The sequence below is a fragment of the Plectropomus leopardus genome, chromosome 22, assembly GCF_026936395.1.
Source record: "Plectropomus leopardus strain MGB_pleo_1.0 chromosome 22, ASM2693639v1, whole genome shotgun sequence".
Lineage (NCBI taxonomy): Eukaryota > Metazoa > Chordata > Actinopteri > Perciformes > Serranidae > Plectropomus > Plectropomus leopardus.
The window spans coordinates 5,731,074-5,753,820 of NC_142197.1; the positions used below are offsets into that span (position 1 = coordinate 5,731,074).

General features: G+C 39.2%; 1 protein-coding gene across 3 annotated transcripts in view; it reads right to left on the bottom strand.

Annotated features, from left to right (window-relative positions):
* abtb3a (ankyrin repeat and BTB domain containing 3a) overlaps positions 1-22,747 on the bottom strand; it is a 210,106-nt gene that overhangs the window by 51,367 nt on the left and 135,992 nt on the right. For all 3 annotated transcript variants that reach the window (XR_015775591.1, XM_088073000.1, XM_088072999.1), the window contains exon 2: positions 15,044-15,193. Coding sequence is in view for 2 of the 3 variants with exons in the window: in XM_088073000.1 (XP_087929126.1) it covers positions 15,044-15,193 (150 nt within the window). In the remaining variant the exon portion in view is untranslated. The remainder of the gene's footprint in view (positions 1-15,043; positions 15,194-22,747) is intronic.

Below are 22,747 nucleotides of genomic sequence, written 5' to 3' on the forward strand. Positions count from 1 at the left end.
GAGGATATTCTGACTAAATATGTGGAAGGTCCCATGATGCAAGATGCTGCAAATGTTGTGAAATCCCCGTCTAAGAAAGTCAAGCGCTCATCTCTGCACTGTTTCTGCATCATATTTGATAGCACTGGTGCTGCAGAAACAACCACAATTCCTTCTTTTTGGCCATTGCGGCATCCCAGAAGCCCCCCGTCTGCTGCAGGTGTCCACTCCTGGACTGATGACTGTGAGCAAAAGCAACCTGACAACACCAGAAAAAATCTGCAATGGTTCATTTGTAAAAATCCCAGAGATGCCCAGAAAAAGTCAGCTCATTAACGACTACTGCAAAACTTGAAAGTAATATGAGACCCTTCTTGATAATGACTCCTCTCAGTCTACAGAGGCTTCTGAACCGTAGCTTCATTTTGCCTCATCATCCTGTCTAAGTTTTTCCACATATTTCCAGTCTGCGGAGATGGAGCAGGAGATTACACAAACTGTCTCTCTCGCTCTATTGTCATCATCTTTCCTGCGACTCACAGGAGGGGACCTCTAAATGGATGCCACTTTATTCAGTCTAATGGCTCTTTTAGGGACTTTAATGGCTCTTCTGTGAAGATCTACAGAAGCTGCAGACTGCTGCAGTGTATAATAAATAACTTTCTTGTGTGTGGTCTTAAATATCCACTGCATCAAATGTGCTTAAATAGTGCTGCGCCATTCATATTTCAGCCAAGGGCTTACTTTTGTTCCCTTTTTTAAGATATGCTTCACAATTACAGTACTGCTGGAAATTACTGGTCCTGCTGTTAACAAAACGCAGCAACAAATCAAATTAAAATAACATTTTGTAGAGACTAATCTGCTACTTGTGTGCACCAGCAGCAACAGCTCATATACTGTAAAAAGAAGTGTGTAGGCGAAATGAATACAACAAAATACAACTTTATGGTAGAATATATAACAAGATTAAGAGTGTAAAGGCATGGTAACAGCTCTTCGAGGCTGTATTTGGGCACAGTGGTGCTTTGAGATACATGCTATGTCACCATGCTAACATGTTCATAATGACGATGCTAACAACAGGTACGATTAAATCATGTTCATCACCTTAGCATGCTAACATTTGATAATTCGAACAAACAAAGTTTCAGATCAGGTTTATGGGATTGTCATTGGTTTGGGAAATATTTAGTCAAATGTCCGAGGATGAACAAAGTTGTTACAATTCATCATGAGGTTAACATAAATGTGTTTACCAAATTTCATGGCAATCCATCCAACAGATTAAAAAAAAACTACAAATGTGAATATCATGGTGATGCTAAAAGAAAAGTCAGGGGATTGCCAAAGTTACTGGGATACATTATCAGGGAATACCAGATATCTGTGCCAAATTTCAAACAAAAGTTGTCGAGATGTATTAGTCTAGACCAAAGTGATGGACCACCAACAAAAGACAGCATTGGCCTACCAGGAGTCATGCTGCTTAGGTAAAAAAAGATTACACTTTTAATAATATTTGGTACATGATTGTGCATAGGTGTGTCACGTAAACTACAGTCTGTATACTAAATGGGTAAAATAAGTGTTCACCCATTAAGCATTTTTGCAGTATCAATAAGAAACACAGGTAAGAGAGTGGGCAGAATGTAGTTTGATCATTAATAATAAATAAAATCGTATCAATTCATTGCTGAGTCCAAGTAAGCATCTGTGCAAAAATTGAAGAAATTCAGTCAAGAACATTAGATATTGTGTTCACGAGACAAAAGGTCACTGTAACCTTGACCTCTGACCCCCATTTGTTTGAAATTCTGTCATTGTTGTTGTATGATTTCTTGAGATATGAACAAAAACATGTTTTGTGGGGTCAGGATCTTTGACCTCCAAATTCCAATCACTTCATCCTTGAGTCACACTGGAAGTTTGCACCAAATTTCAAAGAAAGAAATTCCCTCGTTGAGATACCACGTTAACAAGACAGAGATGGACGGACAATCTAAAAACATAATGCCCCAGACACAGCTGACGCCTGCACGGTGAAATTAAAAAAAAAAAATCATCGTCAAGCCTTTTTATATATGGAATTAGTGTCCAGTTTTTCACTTCAAAATAAAATAACACTTGAACTTTTCTCAAACACTAATTCGAGCTGCCCAGTGACTCAAAAACCTCCACATATTATAATCATCAATAACGTTGTAAAAATGCTCCGGTATGTCAGGACTTGGCTAAATAAAAAGCTAACATCAGAGAACATTAAAGTGCCCTCTTACAGCAGATGAATGATGACTCGATGTTAAACTGGCTGTGTGTGAATCCAGAGAATGACGCCCCTCTTAATGACAGGAGTTCAGTCCAAATACCAACAGCTATTAGTCTCTTTCGTGAAGTCCTCTTTCATCAAAGCGCTGCTTGTATTTGCCTCCAAACAGCTGCCCTGTCATTTTTTTCCCTCTTTTTTCCAGAAACAGTGAGGTGAGAACTAAGAGCAGCCTGTTCAATTCACCGCCTTATTACCCCAAAACTTCCATTAGCCTTCTGGGCTCCCTCCAAAACACTCAATTAGCAAGCCAGCATTATCTCCCAGCAGCACCGCTGCGAAGTCTACGGTGTAATGTCCGTCGTTTCATTGCAGCAGGAGTTGAGTGTAAAGTGGATGTTAAACTCGGGTAACTTCAGCTCGTCCCTTAGCCGCTGAAGTCACTCGCAGTCAAGGAGCTGAGAGAGGCAGGCTCAAGTATCATCGTCAGCTCTCACATGTCAGGCTGATGGGTAATAATTATTAATGAACATCTGCCTGTGGGTGTTGTACCTCTCCGGAAAGATGTTGCACACTTGAGCGCTCACACATGGCGCTGCAGTCGCATGCACTCGTTAGAAATGCAGTACGTTCAATAGACTTTAATTAGAGTCCAATGCTTTGGCTGCACGAACATAGCAACGGCGTGATCAAATGACAACACTGAGACTGAGACATAAACGGAGGCCACCGACCTTATAAATGAACATGCAAGAAAGTATTCAGAGCTTAATCTCCAATAACAAGTTTGTGGATAAACTTCAAGAGTCCTCAGTCAATTTTTGTGTCCTTGAAGGAACCTCTCACCAGAACAAGAAGCCTCCTACAGTTTTAAATTGGTCCTGTATTTGATGTTGTATAATCAGTTCAGTCACGCTGCTGTTTTGGGGCTGTACAATGGAGTACACAGTTGTTTGGGCGTGATGGGTCATTCTTTAAGTGAGTCTCTGGCTCTCCTTCGTCTTTCCCCCAATCGCTGCCGCCGGCCAAGTCGCCATGTGATGCATTCTCCGCTGCTGGCAAGTAAACTGCTGAGATCTTTATCCACCGTCTGTCCTTGTTCTTCCATTGTGTTGTGGAATCGAACATCAGCCTTTAGAAATTTTGTCAATGGATTATGGAGGACAAAAGGACATCCAGTAATGCTTCTGAAGTGAGATCCAAGGTGAATAACAAATATGAGAAAGTTGCTATTTGTCCTTGCTGAAAGTTTTCAGACCAACAGGAAGATATATTTACAGCTTGTAAATAAAGTCAATGCAAAGACACAAGTGGACGACTTATCTGGGAGCTGTGAGGTCTCAATGTGAGCTGAAAATGTTTCGACTTAAGCAAAACCTGTCACTTATCCCAAGGCTTTAGGAAGAGAGATGAGAGGAAAAAAGGATGGAAGCTAAAGGAAAATAACAGCAACCCAACTGAACTGATGGCTAACTTACAGATCTGTTAGCTTGAACTAACATCTTTCAGTTTTAGGTTGTGTGTGTCAGCATAGCAAACATTTGCTAATAAGAACTAATGGATGTGATTCGTCGTCCTAATCACCAGAATCAAATCATCAATCCTAAAATGTTGTTTAAAAAATACCCTGTTTTGTTGCAACAAACACGGCATTGAATAGCATGATGTATTTTGTTTTTTTAAACTGTTTTTTTCTGCACCAAATACGCCTGGAAATATTGCAATTTGTCGTTAAAATATACCCATTTTTATCGGACTAAACAGGGTTGGAAAATATGCAAACAATTGTTAGAAAATACCAAATTTTGTCCCAGCAAACATGGCTGGAAATGTTCCAACGTATCGTTAAAAAATACCCAGTGTTGTTGCAACAAATAACTGTAAATGTCCTGACGTATTGTTAAAAAATACCTAGTTTTGTGCAACAAACCCATTAACAAAGTTTGAACAGAGCTGGTCTGTACAGTCGGTAATAACTAGGGTTGAATTAGTTTAACCTGGACATCATCTGACTTGCAGTTTACCAAAGCCAAGCACACTAGATCATCCTTAATTAACAGTTACTTTCATTCATCGTCTAATTGAAATTGTGTGATTTGAAATTGTTTTTATTGTTATTGTTTTTGTGTGGACCCATGAAGACTACTGACCACTTTGTGGAGACAAATGAAGATCAAAATAAAAACATAAGCTTTCTCTTGTCAGTCACATTCATTCTGCTTTAACTTAATATCTTTGACCTTGAAATTACCAACACCATGTTTCTGAAGACACAAGAACACAAACTGAGAAAGACCCCCAGTGTCTGACTGATTTATCCAAGAAAATGAGCTCTTACATCTTCCATTTGAAAATAATACTCCAGGTATCCCTCAAACAGCTCTTTAATCGTCATTGTAATCTTTGCAGCAGCGAGCTGTGATGAGCGAGTGGGATCCTGTGGCAGGTATCGAGGGACGTTAAACCATTATACAATAATGAATCCAGCCTCGCGTAATTACTGCAGCATGCAGCAACAGCCTACAAGATTTTCCAGCATGTGTCTTTTGTGTGAGATGAAGAGGTGTGTGTCTGGAGGATTGGGAGAATGGGTTGTTTGTGTCAGCATGCCCCCACCGTCCTCCTAAAGGTGCTGGGAGACAGATAAGGAAAATGGCCGCACCCTGTTCCAGTGACTGAATGAGCCAGCCTCATCTTTACAGCCAAGTCAACTTTTTTTTTTTTTTAAACCACGATGTCTCTATGATGGACGGACATGAGGGAGTGAATGGCACAGCAGACCTCTGAGAGGACGGGGAAAATGAAATGAAGAGGACTAAATGACAGCGGGAACCTTTCCCGGTGCGCTGAGATACGGTTCTGCCTTGACATGTCCATTAGAGAGAGACACTGAAAAGGACGTGAGGGTGACGTTATCAGCAGCCGCTGCAGTGGTCGAATGAGTTAAAAAGGAGCAATGAAATGCAACCTTACTGCTTAAACTGCATCATTTTCTGAGTGCATTTTTATGAGCTTTTGTCAACGTAAGAGATTTTTTTTTTTTTAGTGAGTGCAAAGGGCAGTACAAAAAAATAAACAAAAAAGGACACCGACAGGCAACGCATGCATGGTGGTAGATGGACACAAAACAAAACAAAAAAAAAGAAAACTGAAAAAAGACAAAATAAATCTGACTGACTCATTTTTCTCCTTTTTTTTTCTTTTCTATCACCCGTGCTGAGAAGTGGGTCAGATATGAGATTAGGAAAGATGATGCATGACGAAGCAGGAGAAGTATTTTAACTCTAATATGATGAAAAATGGGACTGGCATGGACGGTCTCCAGATGAAATGTAACACCTCCCAGTGAAGCTCCTTAGCCAGTGTGAGTGGAGCTAGCCCATTATCTCCCATCCATATAGTGAGTGTGGGATAATGGAGCAGAGACGATGGGAAAGGTAGCCTGAGTCACAGTGTTATTAATGAAATCCTGTTAAAATGTAGTGTGCTATAAAAGAATTCGACAGGCTTAATGATAATCCATCATGAGAATTGTGGTTGTTTATGGATGAAAATTTGAAGCATATGGACACCAGCTAAAATCATATTTAGAAAGGTATTCAGAATGCAATTGCTTCCTTGAAAAAAAAGTAGAAAAAGAAGAAAAATAACATCGCCATCGCTGTGCAATTTTCTGTACCCTTCCAAACCAGCGCACAACTCCTGCAGCTTTGCAAGCGGAGAGGGATTCCTCTCTTTGTGAAATCCACTCAGCCCTGAAGAATAAGCACTTTTCCTCTCTCTGCCGATGCACAGCAGAATACACGATGACTCATTTTTCAAGCCGGCTATTGTCAGCCCGGGAAAATACAGAGAGAGTGATGCCTGAATGTTTAAAGCACACAGGCTGTGATACACATCAACATATCATCCTGAGACTCAAAGTGACAATTACGTCTTCAGCTGTCAAAAAAAGGCACAAATCGATCATTTGGTCGATGTAGCATAAAGTTGTAATTTGTCAAATTTTAGTCCTGGTTGATTTGGTGAGTTTAACACTACAGCAAACAGTCATTGAGAAGCTACTTTGTCATAAATACAAATGAAATCATCTGCCGTATCTGTTACAGTGCAGCCAAACAAATTGTTTTTAATAAAGAAGTCTTTTGATGGATCTGAGTTCATACTTGATGCTCCTTGTTCCATTACTCCCTGCAATATTTAAAACCGATTCACTGTCAAAAAATACTGAAAATGAAACCATTGTCTTGTTATGTAAACACGAGTTTGATAACCAATCACTGTCAGTGCAAACCACAGTGACAAATATGTTTTGTTTCCTGTGACTGCTTCATAATACAAGGACGCTAAATGCTTTTCATACAAGGCACAAGGTAGATTTATTTGTCATTTCTCTAAAACGTGGTTTAAGAAGAAATTAATTTTTGGCAGCAGCAGTAGGAAATGTCGGATTTGCATTTGCAATGATTACGTCCAGCTCTGACACGGCTGTGAAGGAGTAAAAAGTAAACAGGAAAGCTGACATTAAAAAGATTGATTCTCAACTCTAGGTATCCTTCTGCATCTGCTGTTGACGTTTCAGGATGGCGATATTGTGATGTCAACAAATGCACATGGTGGGATGCTGCTGCATGTAGTTATATTGAGGAAACCAATGCTGGGACATAAACAAAAACACACGCTGGCACAGATGGTTAGGTTTAGGCAAAAAGCATTCGACATTCAGACAGGAAGTGAACACATGAAAGTCCAGGGTTTGTTTAATCCATCTACCACACATGACAACTTACTGCGGATCCTTTCTGCCTCAAGATACAACGCAAAAGGCTGCCCGGCATCATTTTATTAATGACGGGGGCAGCCTTTCTCATGTTGGAAGCTGAGATACCGTACTGATGAAAGAAGTAATCTTTCTGTAAAACTGACAGAAATTTTTATATTTTCTGGCAATTAAGTGAAGTTGAGCATGAAGATAAATGACTGAGCTGAGGGATTGTTTTTTTCATGTATAACACCACTGTTTAACACGTTTGCACTCTGGTGATAAGATGAATGTGCTTTCCTGGACCAGTGTTGAAAAATACTGTATATGGTACTCAGTTGTTGTTGTATTCTTTTTAAAAAATCAAAATTAATGAGAGGAATGTTAAAAATAGGTCCACTCTGAATATTTCCTCTGTGTTGGAGGCACACCCAGCTTCAGGAATGGAGGGCCCCATTGTTAGAGGTCTGCACTGTATTACATTACTCCGTTTATTTGCCTAGTGGCTGCTCTCTGACCTGCAGGGCGGCTGCTGTGCTGACAGATGAACGGCCTTTCTCTGTCACACCTGGTCACAATATGTCAGCTCAGCGCCTATAGAGCCTATACACACACACACACACACACACACACACACACACACACACACACACACACACACACACACACACACACACACACACACACACACACACACACACACACACACAGAGAGTGTGGCACATGAAAGAAAACAGGCAGAGAAAGTTTTCGTATCCTTTAAGGCAACGCGTCATGACAAATGAGGAAAAGTGCAGACACCCAGAACATCAACTGCTCAAATCTGCCATCGGCGATCTGCTCCCCTCCCTCGGACACAGGCATGAAATACGATGAGCGGCTAAATAATAGTGACCTCAGAAAATAAAAGACTTATTTTTCCACCTCTAGAGAATCAAATTATGGATAAAGTGATGAATGTTGCTCTTTAACAGCCTCTTCTATCATCCATTAATTACCAAACAAGTCGGGTGTGAAATTGCCCCGACAACCGGCTCTGTGTGGCCACTTAACTTTCAAGTGATCTTGTTTATTGTTCCAATATTGAGCTAATAGCTTAAAATTGATTTCAATCCAAACTGTTTAAATGTGTTGATTTTGAATGTGGGGACGTAGCGTCTGACCGTGAAACACCTGCTTCCTGTCATCCGTTTGTTCCAGGTCTCTGCTGTGATATCAGAGGAGGGTGCACGCAACATTTTGACATGAACCTATCATTAGCACAATATTTCTTATTCTGAACATTAGCCTAATTACAGTAAATAAACCGACCGCTGCGATGACTGCCGCATTCTGTAACCCTTACACTCAGTGCCACAGCTGCTTTGTTAACCAACACCGAGGATATCTGAATATTCTTGTATTTCGGCAGTCTAATTACTGAAATACATATGAAAACAGTTAATATGGGGCCAGATGTATAATCAATGTGTACGCACAAAAACCACGCTACACTTTTTCCCAATTATGAATTGGTATCTATAAAGGAGGAACGTTCAGTGAAAATGTGCACACTTCGTGCATACTTCAGAGCACGTGTACACACAGTTTTAGCTGAGATATCTGCAGGTAATTTGATAAGAAGGGGATTAAGTATAAATTGAGAGATGAAAAACAATATTTTAAGGTTGTTTGCCACTAATTTTGTTCTAATGTTATTTTATTTCTTTATTGTAGCTTATGCTGTATTTTGTTAAATGTCAGTCGTAAGTTATTTATGTGTGATACATTCATGTGGAGCATTTTGTGAAGCTAATTTCCACATGAGTGCTATGAATGAATCATTGATCATCCTTCTGACATTTAATAATAATGACGATCCAGATTTCACCGCATAGTTTGCAGGAACGTGATGAATTAGAGACACCACAAATATCCACAGCCGTAATGACAGATGCTGTGGCACCATTAGAGAACCACGCTGATGCAACACAGTTGGTGAAGATGCACTTTCTTTACTGATTTCTCACGTAAAAGTACAGTTATAGTCAGACTAACACAATGCAACTTTTTCTAACATCATGTAAACGCACTGACTGAGGTGTAACGAATGGTGGAGGAGCACACGTTTCAATATGCAAACTGATGTTTCTCCATTTATGGTGAACTGTGAGTGTGGAAATGAGGCTCGTGATTGTGCGCCCTGCGCCACAATCATGACATTTATATAACAGAATCAGGCCTACACATGACTTTATAAATCTGCTGAAAAGAATGCATGTGCATATTTCTGTCTTCATGCACACACATAATTTAAGTCATGAATCTACACAGAGTTTTATGCATCTGGCCCCTGCTGTTACTGAACTCGGCAGGAATTCTGCAGGATTGTTTTACAACATAAAAACTGTTCTTGCAGCAGCACAAAATCTGAGAAGAGCCACATGAAACTTTCAGTGCATCACTTGTCTTTTAGTTGCCCTCACAAACAGTGCAAAAGTAATGTCACATTGGCTAAAATGCTTTCAGTGTGGAGCAGTGGCAGCAGAAGATGTTCAGTGTGCATTAGCAGAAATTAAATAGAGCTCTTACTGGGACCAAAGGCATCTCCAAACACGCTTGATTTACTCACTAATATTGCTCTAAACAATGTCTTCTTACTGCCCAGCTACCAACGCACAAAATGAGAGAGGAATTAGAAATATTGAAATGCTTGTTTAATTAAATTATAATTTATTAAAATGCTCTGGAAGCATTAAGCTTTACTGTATAAGCAGCACTAAGTGCTTGCAGACTTGCTTTGCCCCAGGTGTCGCCTGTTATTGGTAAAGGTTGTGCAAAGCCTAGTGCCGACAAAAAAAACAACTGCGTCCTCCTCTGCATGTTTTTTCAGATGAAAGAAATCCGTAATTTATGTTTTTATTTACAGAAATAACTTAACTATAAAGACGCAAGAAGTGAACAGCAGTCATAAACATGGCAATAAAAGGCCGTTTCCATTTCTCTCAGTGTAAACCAAATGTATTTTCAGCTGTATTAAAGGGATAGTTTAAGCATTTTTCAGCAAGCATGGTATCATACCGATGTGGGTCGTATGTGTCAATGAAGTGTGGTGAACTTCCATCCATCTTGCACATTTTCATATGCCCGTCACCACAGACACAAAGAATTTAGGACTGGATTTAGAGAGGCCCACCCTTTCTGTCGAGTAAAGCTGGAGCAGAGTGTACATACCTGAAGTCTGCAGGTAATTGCAGCCTAATGCACCTTTGTAAATGTATTTTTTAAGGAGCGAAATCACTACAGTGCATTAGCAGATCACCGAGAGTTCCCTCACTCTTTGTTGTAGCCCAAATATATTATTTTATTTTTGGCTACACACATTTCCCCTCATGCTGTAATTTTTTTTTTTTATTTTTGAAATAATCCACTGTTGTTCTCCCCTGGTGCTTTTTGTGGTGACATGTTCATTATATTTTCTCTCAGACCTCCGTGTTATTTTTTGCGGTACACGTGTTAAGAGGAGGACACACTTCCAAATAAAACAGACACTCCATCTGTCTGAGATGTAATAACCGCTGGAATTTATTTATCTACAACGCCCTCGTTGGAGGAATTGCCGTCTTATATTTCATCCGTGCTGCGCTGGCTCATACTTCACCCGCTCCGGGGGCTACTTGATGTTTCAGGAACCACCGTGCCAGAACTGATATATGAAAGACTTCTGTTACTGCAGCAGTGTAAAGGAATAATCTGCACATACACCTGAAAATGAAACTTTCTGTGTCCATCCACTACCTGCCTGTCATTGCTTTAGTTTATCCTGCACCTTTGGGATTTATGGGCAATGAGAAAAATATAGACCATCACCAGACACATCTGTTAAATGCATGCATAAATCAGAGAGGCTGATTGCACTTTAGACGACAGGCAAACTGCTCTTGCAGGTTGTTGCACCTGTTTCTGATAAACTGAAGTCTGCAGTAGAAAGAAAGTGTTTAAAAATATATATATAATATAATATCTATAAGCAGCCCCCTTAATGCAATCATCACACACTTGATGAAGCAGATTCACACTCATGTTCCTCAGCGACTCTGTAGATCAATCTGTTCACATCACACCACATGAGGAGGAAATTATGCCACAGAATCCACTGAAATCTGCTCAATGACTGCGAGCGGCTGGCAGCAACTGTGTTACAAGCCACATGTTAACCTCTGGCAGCGTCCGACTGGCCGACCCTGGAGGTGAGGAAGCCCAGCTGAGGCGGTGCGGGCGAAGGCAGTTAAACACATGGTGCATTAAACAGGAATCAAACAGCAGTCTGTGCTGCTTTTCCTGCCCTCTGAGCCGAGCACGTGAGCAGAATGTCCCGTACTCGGATGCTAATGATGCTTTCAAAGTGTGAGCGGTTAGCAGTGCATCTGCCACACAGTGATGTTGATGAATCTTGCCTGTGAGAAGCCTGCAGTATCCCAGTATATGTATCCTACACCATACCAAACAGCACACAGACACAGTAAGAGACTAGCTGATGAACAGTGTTAAGTATTTGGGTACTAAACACTTCCTTCAGGAGCTGGTGGTGACCATACCCGAGGTAAAAAGAGAGAATACTTAGCTTAGGTTGCATTTACATCGAAACCTTTTGATAAAGTACCTTTGAAACCAAAAGTAACACCTACGGACAGGTACCTAGACCCTAGATCTGTAGTGTTTCCACTGAAGACAGTGCTCGCACTTGTGGGCGGGGTTGTTGTCAGTCGTTGTTCCATCCAGCAGCACTTATCAACTGAACAGAGCTGCATGGCTACATTTTTTAGAACAAAAAAGAGCAGGCTGAAGTGAAAGTCTCTCTATGGGATATAATATATCAGGTTTGTGCACTGAGTTCTTGTCAGGCTTGTCAGTGCTGCAGGAGCACCCAGAAAACAATTTGCTATGTGTTTTTCTCCAAGAGAGGATTAGAATATATGCAGTTCATACAATCCTGTTGAAATTAATATACCTTTTCAAATGCCTGAGGATCCAGCCCTCAATAAAGTGTATGTCACCCCAGAGATACAATAAAAACACACGGAGTGGTCAAAGTTGTCATATTGAAATTTAAGGTGGGTTCATCTCATGCAATAAGCAACTTGGTAAGAAATGTTATCTGAATGCCAAGAAATTAGTAGATTTTGATAATGTTTTTTTTTAAGTGGAGAAAAATATTAGAGGAAAAACATATTTATAATTATCATGATTACATATTATTATTATTATTATTATTATTTTAAGAATTTTTAGGTAAATTTCTTGTACTTTTTACATATTTCTTGCTCATTTTTGGGCCAATTCTTCTTTCATTGCCCATTACCTTCCTCCCCTGTTTTTTTCTAAAAAGAAATCAAGTAAATTTGCTCAGGTTTCAAAGGGTTATACTACTTTTCAAAGTAGCCTGATCAAACAGTAGACCTGTCGCTGGGGTAGCTTTGCTGTAGTTTATCTTCCTCTGATGTTAAGTAATTGGTAGCTTGCAAAGCTTTCAAAGTAGAAACACTGGGGCTTAGTTCTTCTGTCTTTGTATTCATCATTGGTGGCTGTCACCTTTTATGCTAACTAACCAGCTCTTATTGCATTTATTCCAAACACATCCTAAATATAAATGCATCCCATCGCTTCACAAACTGCTCACAGGCAAAATCACAACTGTGATACAGCGACTGGTGATGAGAAAAGACTACAAATTCTTACTTTAATCGATGATGTGTGGTGAATTTCTGGTTTGTAATGCTCTATGCGAACGACACTAACATCCATCCAGGACAAATGTGCACGGACACGAGCTCGGTGTGCAGATGTCTGGAGGGGACAGGGTGATCTAATATGTGACTGCGGGGAGGGCGAGGGCGGGAGTGGAGGTAGTGGGGTGTCAGAATTAAAGGTGGAGCTCGTCCTTTCAAGTTGAGGTTAAAAGCCTCTGAGGCGGCGACCTTGGATTTAAAGGTCTCCGGGTATGACTCATAAACAGGTGTTAGAACAGCTGTAAGAGAACGGTTCCTGGCTGCAGAGTGTCGGCAGAGGGGTGAGGGGACAGTAGCGAGGCGGTGGGTTGACCTCAGACCACCATGACAGCCCACAGGGACGGGGAGCGTGCATTCCTTCACAGTAATGGGGCTATTTGGCAAACAGTTATGGAAATAAGTCCTTGAGATGATCAGATTTAATGTGCATAACAATTACTTGTGCATTTGTAATATGCTGCACGCCGAACTTAACGCTGTTCATCAAACATCATTATCATCATTAGCGTCTGAGAGATAATAAGTGCAGCCTCAAGTTGCTCATTCTATATGAGGGGTCAATATTTAATATTTCACGATTTAAATATCATTTTAAGTTTAATGGGGACTTCAGCTCCGCAGAAAGGGTTTAAAATGTAAATGTAGTACTTAAATAGATCATTATGGGTCACCTTAACTCCAAGTAAAGATTATTAATAAAAATTTTGCTGAGCTGATAGCTCTGTTAGTAGCTCCTCATACTGAGAAAGGCAGGCTTTATATGAGGTTTTAGGCTACACTAAATGACAGTGGCTGATATTTGATTTTTATTAAGAAGCAAGCAGCTCAGCCGACAAAGTATCCGTCTAAACCTGTTTATGTTGCTGCTACATGGTGAATAAAGTTTGAAAATAATGCCTGTGAACCCCTTTCATGCACTGTGGGGTTGTAACAAAAAACAACAGTACAAAAAAAGTGAAAATATGCAGCTTGAGGCTGAAACATGGATCTCAATATTAACTGAGTCTCATCATTTGGGACTCCTAAATGTTAATATATTTAGTTTGCATATATTTAAAATGCCAGAGGGAGCAATTAAATGTCATCTATTAACTTCTGTTGACTCTCAGATATTTATACATTTTTTTCTACTCGAGAAATCTCATCTAATTGTTATAATCTGTTAAGTTTTTTGTTTCCAACTGGGAGTGTTTCTGTATCCAAGGTCATGAAAATTAAAGCACTCTTCTCCTACACACTAATTCACCAAATATTCATCAGGGTGGTAACCCAAGTTCAGATATTTGCATTCTCATCACGGCTTTTATTTTTCATTTTAGGTTAATGTAGATATAAATCTGCTTTAAGAAACTCTGCATTTAACACTAAAATACTCAGATTTCTTTGCGCATTTTCTATCTACAGTAAAAAGTAATGAAAAAAACAACCTAAATATGAGTAAATTGAGCTGTAAACCTTTTGCAATGGATGCAGTGGTAGGACTGAGTACATTTACTGAAGTACTGTACTTTAACTTCTTAAAATCAGAGCAATTGGATTGATTTTTTTCAAAAACATGGAAAGAGGGCAACAAGCAACAAAAGAAATAAGCAAGAAATTAGTAAAAACAAACCAAGTACAATAAAACAATTGCACTTGTTCCTCTTTATTATTACTATTATTATTATTATTATTATTATTATTATTATTATTATTATTATTATGTGTGATAGATTTTTGATGTGTTGTCTAAAGTTTCAATAAAAAGAAAAATGTGCGTTTAAAAATAATGACCAAATCTCGAAAAAAATAAGGTAAGTTAACCTTTTAGTTTTGCAGATTTTATCACACATATCATTTGAATGCTGTTTGGCTCATTGTATGGAGGGTGCAAATTCCAGGGGAGTCAGAGCTTAGCTTAGTGCCTCCTAATAAGATTTTGGTTTTCAGCCATGCTTTTCTATTTTTCTGCTTCTTCATCATCATGAATCGTGTAAAATCTGCAATTATTGATGTGTGATTCATGCATGTTGGTCATTCATCACTAATTAACTTTGAGAAAGATACCGGCATGCATGCTGTTTTGACATCATCATCAAAGTGTGGCGGCACAATATCAAAAACTTCAATCACTTAAAAAAAAAAATCTTAGTCCCACTATATTGCATCATACTGTGATAAAAGGAATTTGGAGTGAGCTCCTTCAAAAAAAGTTGGTTTCTTTCCAACTTTCCAAAACTCACGCTGTTCATTGTATTTTGTGTAAACTTCAGGTCAAAGTGTACTCACTCAGTTCTGCGATGCTGCCCACCCGGGTTGCGAGCAGCGACTGTTCCAGCGTGCGGAGCTCGGCCTGGCTGTACCCCTGACTCTCGCTGCCCCGCCCCGAGCGCTGCTGGTCCCGGTGCAGGTTCAAACTCTCCGGCAGGCTCAGCACACCTGCAGACAGACCGAGCACAAAGGTCAAAAAACAGCAAACATTTATGAATCCTCTTTTGGTACAAATAACCAAAAGTTTTCATCTCACTTTTTTGCTGATATCAAAGTAATCCTCAACTCTGTGAAAAAACAGGGCGATGCAAAACACACAAATCAGCACTTTGAGTTAAAAACAGTTGGTAAGCTTGTAGAAAAAAAAAAACATTTACATGAGCAGCTAGAGAGCCAACACGAAGACAGAGCGGTTAATAGCACGCTGCACTGTACATCTAAATTGTTTGGTGAAAACATTACAGCTGGTATCATGAATATGAACTCAGACTGAAGGTTTTAATGAATGGGATGTTGAGTTATATCGGCTCCGGTGACGCGTACAGGCTCCTCTCCACAAAGGCTGCCTTTAAAATTAAAGTTACATGACTGGAAGAGCATAATTCCAGCACAATCACTTATCATCTTTGAACTAAATTGTCTCTGTAGTGAATTTTGTAGTTTAATACCACTCTGCTCTTGGCTCCACGCCCGACTTTTACTCCATAGCTTGAACTCTAATTGAGCCAATTAGGGTGGGAGCCACATTTGTTACTTCAAAGCCGTAAATTCAAAGCGCGACCTTGAGCATAAACAGTGTTGGGATGTGTATTTTCCTTGTGATCGCAGGTGTGTTCAGATAATTTTTTGGCTGGAGAGGATTAATCCATTTAGGGCGGTGTGGCTGCAGCCAGGCTTTGTTTAGCTGCAGAGAATGGCTTGTGACAGATGGGATATTGAGGGGTTTTTTTTTGCAACAGGAGAATGGAAAGCAACACCCTGCCGAGTGCTAATCCTAATGACACGGCGCAGGGGGATTTGCCGTTTCTCAACAAACAGTAATTACAAAATGGAGGAAACTCAGTCAGTTTGTCTGTGTGGGATGCCAGAACATAAGACAAAAGACAGAGGACACGGTGCAGCAGGAGTTTTCCTCCCACCATGTCCCCTCTTCCCACAGTGTCCAGCCCAAAAATTCCAGTATTCCCCGGTCAAAGTCCCGCTCCCTCTTCCTCCCACAGCCTTTCCGGGGAGGTCAGCTTTATTTGGAGTCTCCCATAAAAATCACAGGAGCTTTTTCTATTACTGAACAGTATTGATGGAGCAGCTGGTATTAGGGTGGGTCTTAAATAAAATATCTTGAGATTTTTTTTTTTATCTGCAGTATTGAAGCACATCTATATTCTAAGCAGAAGACATCCCACTGTGATTTGCAAGAAGGTGAAAATCAGGCTACATTTGATGTAAAGACAAGGTTTTATAGACATCTAACTGCTCTTTCAACAGCTCTTAAATAACTAGATTTATATTCCAAGCTGTAGTTTGGAGACACTGAATATAGTCATTTAAATGCTCTTGAAATGGATATATATAACTGAGACATCTAAAACATGAACATCCACCCACACAGCCATGACTGACACTGACCTGTAAATTACAGCGTTCAGGTTCGCTCACCGTTTCTACAGCTAGATTTAAGATTCTTAAAGATGTATTGACGCCAGTTGGAATGAAATTTAAGACTGACTGTCCCAGTATTTGTTGGTGTTTTTTTTCTGTGATTTCCTGTTTCTCACTCTAAATGCTGCCTGATTTCCATTGTGCCGTGATTGAAAAACGTTTTGCATGAAATAAATTTGTATGCATTGCTTTGCACTGGTCTCAGCCATGCTGCAGATTCTTGGTTGGTTGAAAAGGCAATTTTCGTAAAATTTGCACTTCAGCTCGTCATCCAGGGTACATTAAGAGCTAGCGCCAACAATGGATCCTGTGCTCTGAGCACACGAGCCAGAAAAAAAAATAAAAAGTGTTGTTGATTTGCTATCCTGATCTGCATGTCAGTGAGAGTAGCCTTATCTAAAGTCTTTCGAAAAATAGATTAGTTTCAGTAAAAATTAGGGGTTAGCGATATATCAAATACACTCAGGTATCGTGGCTTGTTTAACGTGCGGTATACAAAATGACTATATCTCGAACATCTAGTGTAAACTGTCACGTCGTTTATAAGAAGCCAGCATTTGAGCTCCCTTGTCTCTCGCTCTCTGCCTCTCAGAGACACACACAAAGCAGGGCTTTTGCAGAGCTCAGATCGTGACTGTTAAGCCACATTTTGCAATCATGGAGCACTACTTTTTTTGCAAATATTATGTACAAATGAACTGGAGAGCTTTTAGTTTGTAACCAGCTTAAAGTGAATTAATAATCAAATTTAATGGCGCTTCAGTAACAGGTGAGACGTGTTTTTGTATCTTCAGAGCTCAAACTGCGACTATTTAGTCACATTTTGCAACCACAGAGCACCAGTGCAACTTGCAAATATTGGTAATATACCGTATGGACTGGAGAGCTGTTAGTTTATCTGCCAGCTCACAGTGAATGAAGCCTCATGGTTAAAGGCTCCGCGATATCTGTTTAACTGTCTGCACCCAACGCTTCAAGTCCACAGCAAAAACATCAACACTTTTAGCCCGAGACGAGCCAGGTCCTTCAAAATAAAAGCACCATGGGTCTCGCTTTTATTTAATTGAAACAATATTTTTTAAAATTTCCTTATGAAAGTACTTTATTTAACTTGCTTATAACTGTATTTTATTAAAAGTTATTACAAAAGTAGTGTATTAATTTTTTATTATATGACTGGCTACTTTATTTAACTTCACTGTAACCAGAGTTCATTAAATAATTTTGTATTTTAGTTGATAACATTAGTTAAAGGACATTTAAAAAATATCGAGGTATGTATTGTGTATCACAATATAACCTTAAAATATCACAATATTATTTTAAAGCCACATCGCCCAGCTCTACTAATACTAATTATTTTAATATTCTACATTGCAGAACAAAAAAAGATTAATATAATCCTACTTCCTATGTCTTGGTATATTCAAGACTTTTAAAAGGTTGATTAATTACATTTATTTTACATTAATTAAGTCAATAAATTTCAAGACTTTTTAACGATGTACAAGAACTCTGGGATATTAGTTTTACACAGATTTAGAAATAAAAAGTCATTATTAATACATGATTTTATAAAACTAACTTGGACTAATGTGTATTTTTCTAAACAGATCAAGAAGGACTCAGGCAGTATAAAGAAAAAAAAAATACTCTGAGACTGCAAAGTAAACACATCAGTTTTGCCCTGCTGCAACAAGCTCAGTGCTGCAAATGTCTGGGGAAAACAAAGCCCAAAAAAGTTAAAATTCTGCAAGAAGACTTGATAGCAAACAGAAAAGCGGGAATTCCTCCGACCTTGGGTGAAAAAGAAGCTGTCGGCTGCTCTCTCCATCTTCTGTCCCGGGGTGAAGCAGAGAAATCTCCTCTAATCACAGAAACCATATTGGCATTCACGGCTACCTCTGCTGGAGATTTGTGTGGTTTGGAAACAAGTTTAAATAATTCACAGTGCTTTCAGTAATCAAGCATCCCATCTTCTCTGTCACCCCGACTTCATCTCCCTCTGACTTTTTTTTTTTTTAATTCCCCATTGCCCTAACTATTCTTTTAATATAATCCTGGGGTGCCAGGGAGCCCTTTGCTGAATTATTCATCCCGTCAGATCAAGACATATAAACAAGTCTGCCGCTCTCTCTCTTTTCCCCACCTCCCACTCCCTCTACATGTTATCTCTCACCAACACTTGGCTTCTCCGGATGGGAAAAAAGTAAGAATATTTGATCCTGGGTGCTGTTTGTGTAATAAACATCAGAGGTGAGAAAGAAGCCAGTCTGGCCCCTTGGAGACGAGGAAAAAAGGAAGAGGCGGGGGACGCAGGGAGGAGGGGGATGCTGACACAAACGTCTGGTTAAAAAATGACAAGCAACATGAGACTGTGAAGCGTTTCAGGCGACGTTTTATAACCCCATATTTCTGAGTCACTTCTACCACGTCTTCCTGTGACCCCGGAGGCAATTGGATATATATATACGTATACTTGGGAAACAGTCTAATCCCAGATAAACAGATATGACCTGCATTTTCTATTCTGGGCTCCCTTCATCTCCGCTGCTGTCGGGCAGATGAAGACAGAGACTGGGTCACGGGGACAAGACTACTTTAAAGCTCCGAGCAGTGTACCAAACTCTGCGGAAATACTGCTACTTGTGCAAGTCTTCATAAATAATTTAGAAACTATTGAGCAGTATGCAGGGGCGTCTCCAGGATTTGAGGACATTGGGGTTCTGGGTGATCCTCCTTTTTAATGAACAACCTCTATTTTTATGCTTTTTTTATGCAATCAAGCTCCTTCTTTACCATGTAAAACTTTTTCTAACCTTGCTAATGAATTGTGTTGTTAAAAATGTTAGTATTTGTTAGTAATTAGTACTGAGTAGAAACCAAAAACTTTGAAAATGTATATATGACTTGTATTGAGTTATAAAAATAGTATGCCTTGATGATTTTTATTTTGGCTTGGGAGAAGGGCATACAACTTTAAATGGTTTTGCATTTACAAGACATTTTTTGTGATTTTTGTTCTTTGAGAATTTTTTGACAATTTAAGAAAAAATAAAGATTTATTGTCTGTTAAAAGCCTTGGCATTTTTTTTCCCTTAACATTTTTGGTGATTTTTTCCCTTTAAAAATGTAGGTGTATTTTAAGGAACAGATTTAAAAAAAAAAAAGAGTTTTTTTTTCTTTAAAACTTTGTGGAGATTTTTTTTTTTTAAACACATTTGGTGATTTTTTTGTCTTTTTTTTTTTTAATTTTTGGTGATTATTAAAGAATTCTTAACCCATGGGCCAGTCAAAATAAAAGAAAAAGAAGTCAAAATTACACAATTTATCATAACCAGAAACTGTTCAAACAAATTATTATTGAATTCCCGACAGTCCATCAACACATCATGTGAGGCCTTTTAAAAAATTTGGGGCTGAAGCCTCGGACGCCCCGGCCTACTGACCCCACTGAGTGTATATATATATATACACACACACAGCAGTCTGTATAGAAACAGAGCATTTGGGAAATATATTTTGCAGAGAAGCAGAAGGACAAACTTTAACACAACTCTCACAGCTTGAAACTTTGAAACAAATATGCACTCTTTTCTATCATCTGGCTTTAAAGTCACTGCCGTGTTAATGAGCAACTTCTCATCCAGGTTTTTGATGTTTACATAAGCCTGATGAGCTGAAAATGTTGTTTTTTGGGAAGAAGCAACACAAAAATCTTTATAGTGTTAAAATTTTACAGCTACTAAGAGTGTTTTGAACAGTAACAGCAGGAGCAGCTCAGGGTTCAGCTCAGTTCGTGGTCCTTTTTTAAAAGGAATTTCTGTCAGATGTTACACGCAGATTCAGCTGCTTGTTACAAATGTCCACAGATGTGAGCACAGAGATAGCCGGGGACGGTACAACTTACTGAGAGTTACGGCACCTACATACTGCACCGCACAGCTAAACAAAACAAAAGCATTTAGTAAAAAATCAAAAGGATACAAATAAAAGCACAACACTGCTGCTGATATTGTTTCCTCCGGGCAAACTGCTGAAATCTCAAAGCAATGTGAGCTGTGAGGTGAGTTCAGTGGACCGAAAACTGAAACCTTTCTAACAAATCATTACAGTGTTTACTGAACCTTGATGGAGATGAATGTTAGCATGACCTACAGGCACACGAGCCGGTGACCTTGGCAACCTCAGCGCATCAGTTTTCCAGGAACCCAAGAAAACAGTCGTGTTTTCAGCCTCATAACAGGAAAGTTTGGACAATATTCAGTCTTTTTACAAAGGGTTTCACGACGACTGAGAAGAGTGTGGTGCTTTGAAATGAAAATACGACAGTCGGCTTCACAGGCCTTAAAAGTCTGACAGCACTTAAAATACATCTCAAGTGTTTTCCACATCCACCACGTCCACAGAGGACTCTGAAGTCCAAAACACTTTTATTCCAACTTCAGAGGCAGTGCACACCGGTTTCACAGGTGACAGTTCAATGTGTGCTCTACAGAGGTTCGGGAAAAATACTTCAAATTTAATGTGACGCTTTGACATTTTGAATTGGAGCTGTTTTTCTGCACGAGACACTTGTTGCCTGAAACAAAAAGGTGAAAAATCTTTCTATATTTGTGCATTACTCAAAACAACAGCCTTGTTAGGTTTTGTCACCACACGAGATATATTTCGCTGACTTGTACCTCTGCTGCTGACTTTACTGAAGTTTGAAGTCATATTTCCCAAATTGTGCTTTTTTTCAGAGTGAGACCAGAAACGGAGGGTAGAGAGAGAGAGCGGTGTGACATGTAACACCGAACCCTAGGCTGGAATCAAACCCGTGGCATGTGTTGCATACACTTATCTATCCGCGCTCCTGAGGTCATAATATTTAACTTTTTTACATGTTCTATTTTGCCAAAATCAGAGCATCAGTAATGTTACCTACTGTCTGCAGATTATTTTATCCAATAATGCTTTGGTCCTCAAACTGTCAGAAACTAGTGAAAAGAAAAAAATGTAATATTTTACATAAAGGCCAAGGCGGGAACTTTAGAAATGCTTAATTGTCCGATCACGAGTTCAAAATTCAAGGATATTCAATTTTACTGTCACATACAAAGAAAGAAAGAAACACGTCATCATATTTTGACATTTTTCAGCTCCTGTCTAATTCTAAATTTTAGAAATGGCACTGAAAGGTGTGAAATAGTCTTTTATGAAAGACAGGGCAGATAGGACTTATCTTTTTTATTCCTCTATGCTTTCAGGTTGTCCGTCGATCCGTCCAGCACATTCTCGTGAACAAAATATCTCAATAACACCTCAAAAGAATTTCTCCAGAATTGACAAAAACATTCACTTGGACTCAATTATGAGCTGATTAGAATTTGGTGTTCAAAGGTCAAGGTCAATGTGACCTCATCAGCCTCATTTTCATAAACACAATATCTGAAGTTGGCCTTGAGGGCCTTTCCTCAAATTTGACACAAATACAAACTTGGACTCAAGAATGAAATGATAAGAATCTGGTGGTCGAAGGTCAAGGTCAAACTAACCTCATACAACATGTTTTTGGCCATAACTCAAGAACTACCTTGAAATTGTGCTGATTGTATTGATTTCCTGTGTGTGAAGCATGCACCTTTTCACAACTTGATTGGTGTGTGGCAGCATAAAACCGAGTGGCGGTATATCGAGAAAAAACATTTGTTTTTGTAAAAAAAAATCTTTAAAAGCCTGACTTTTCAACTATTTGAAATTACAGCTTATGATTGAATTTGAAATATGCAAATACTTGATAAGGATCTTTTGCATTTTTTGAAGTTAATGCATATGTATCCTGTTTTTACAGAGTCTCTATTATTGATAGTTACAAAGGAGTCTCTTTGGTTGCTGCTGAACAAAATATTCATTAGGGTTGCAGCAGAAGAGCTGTTTCAGGGAATACGATGGTATAAAAATTGACAGTTCCATCATACCATGTAAAATTGCTTATGTACGGTACTGGAAATAAATGCATGTGAATGGAAAATCTCTCCTGTGCATGCACATTTTCTTTCCCCCAGGTGTTGATATTTT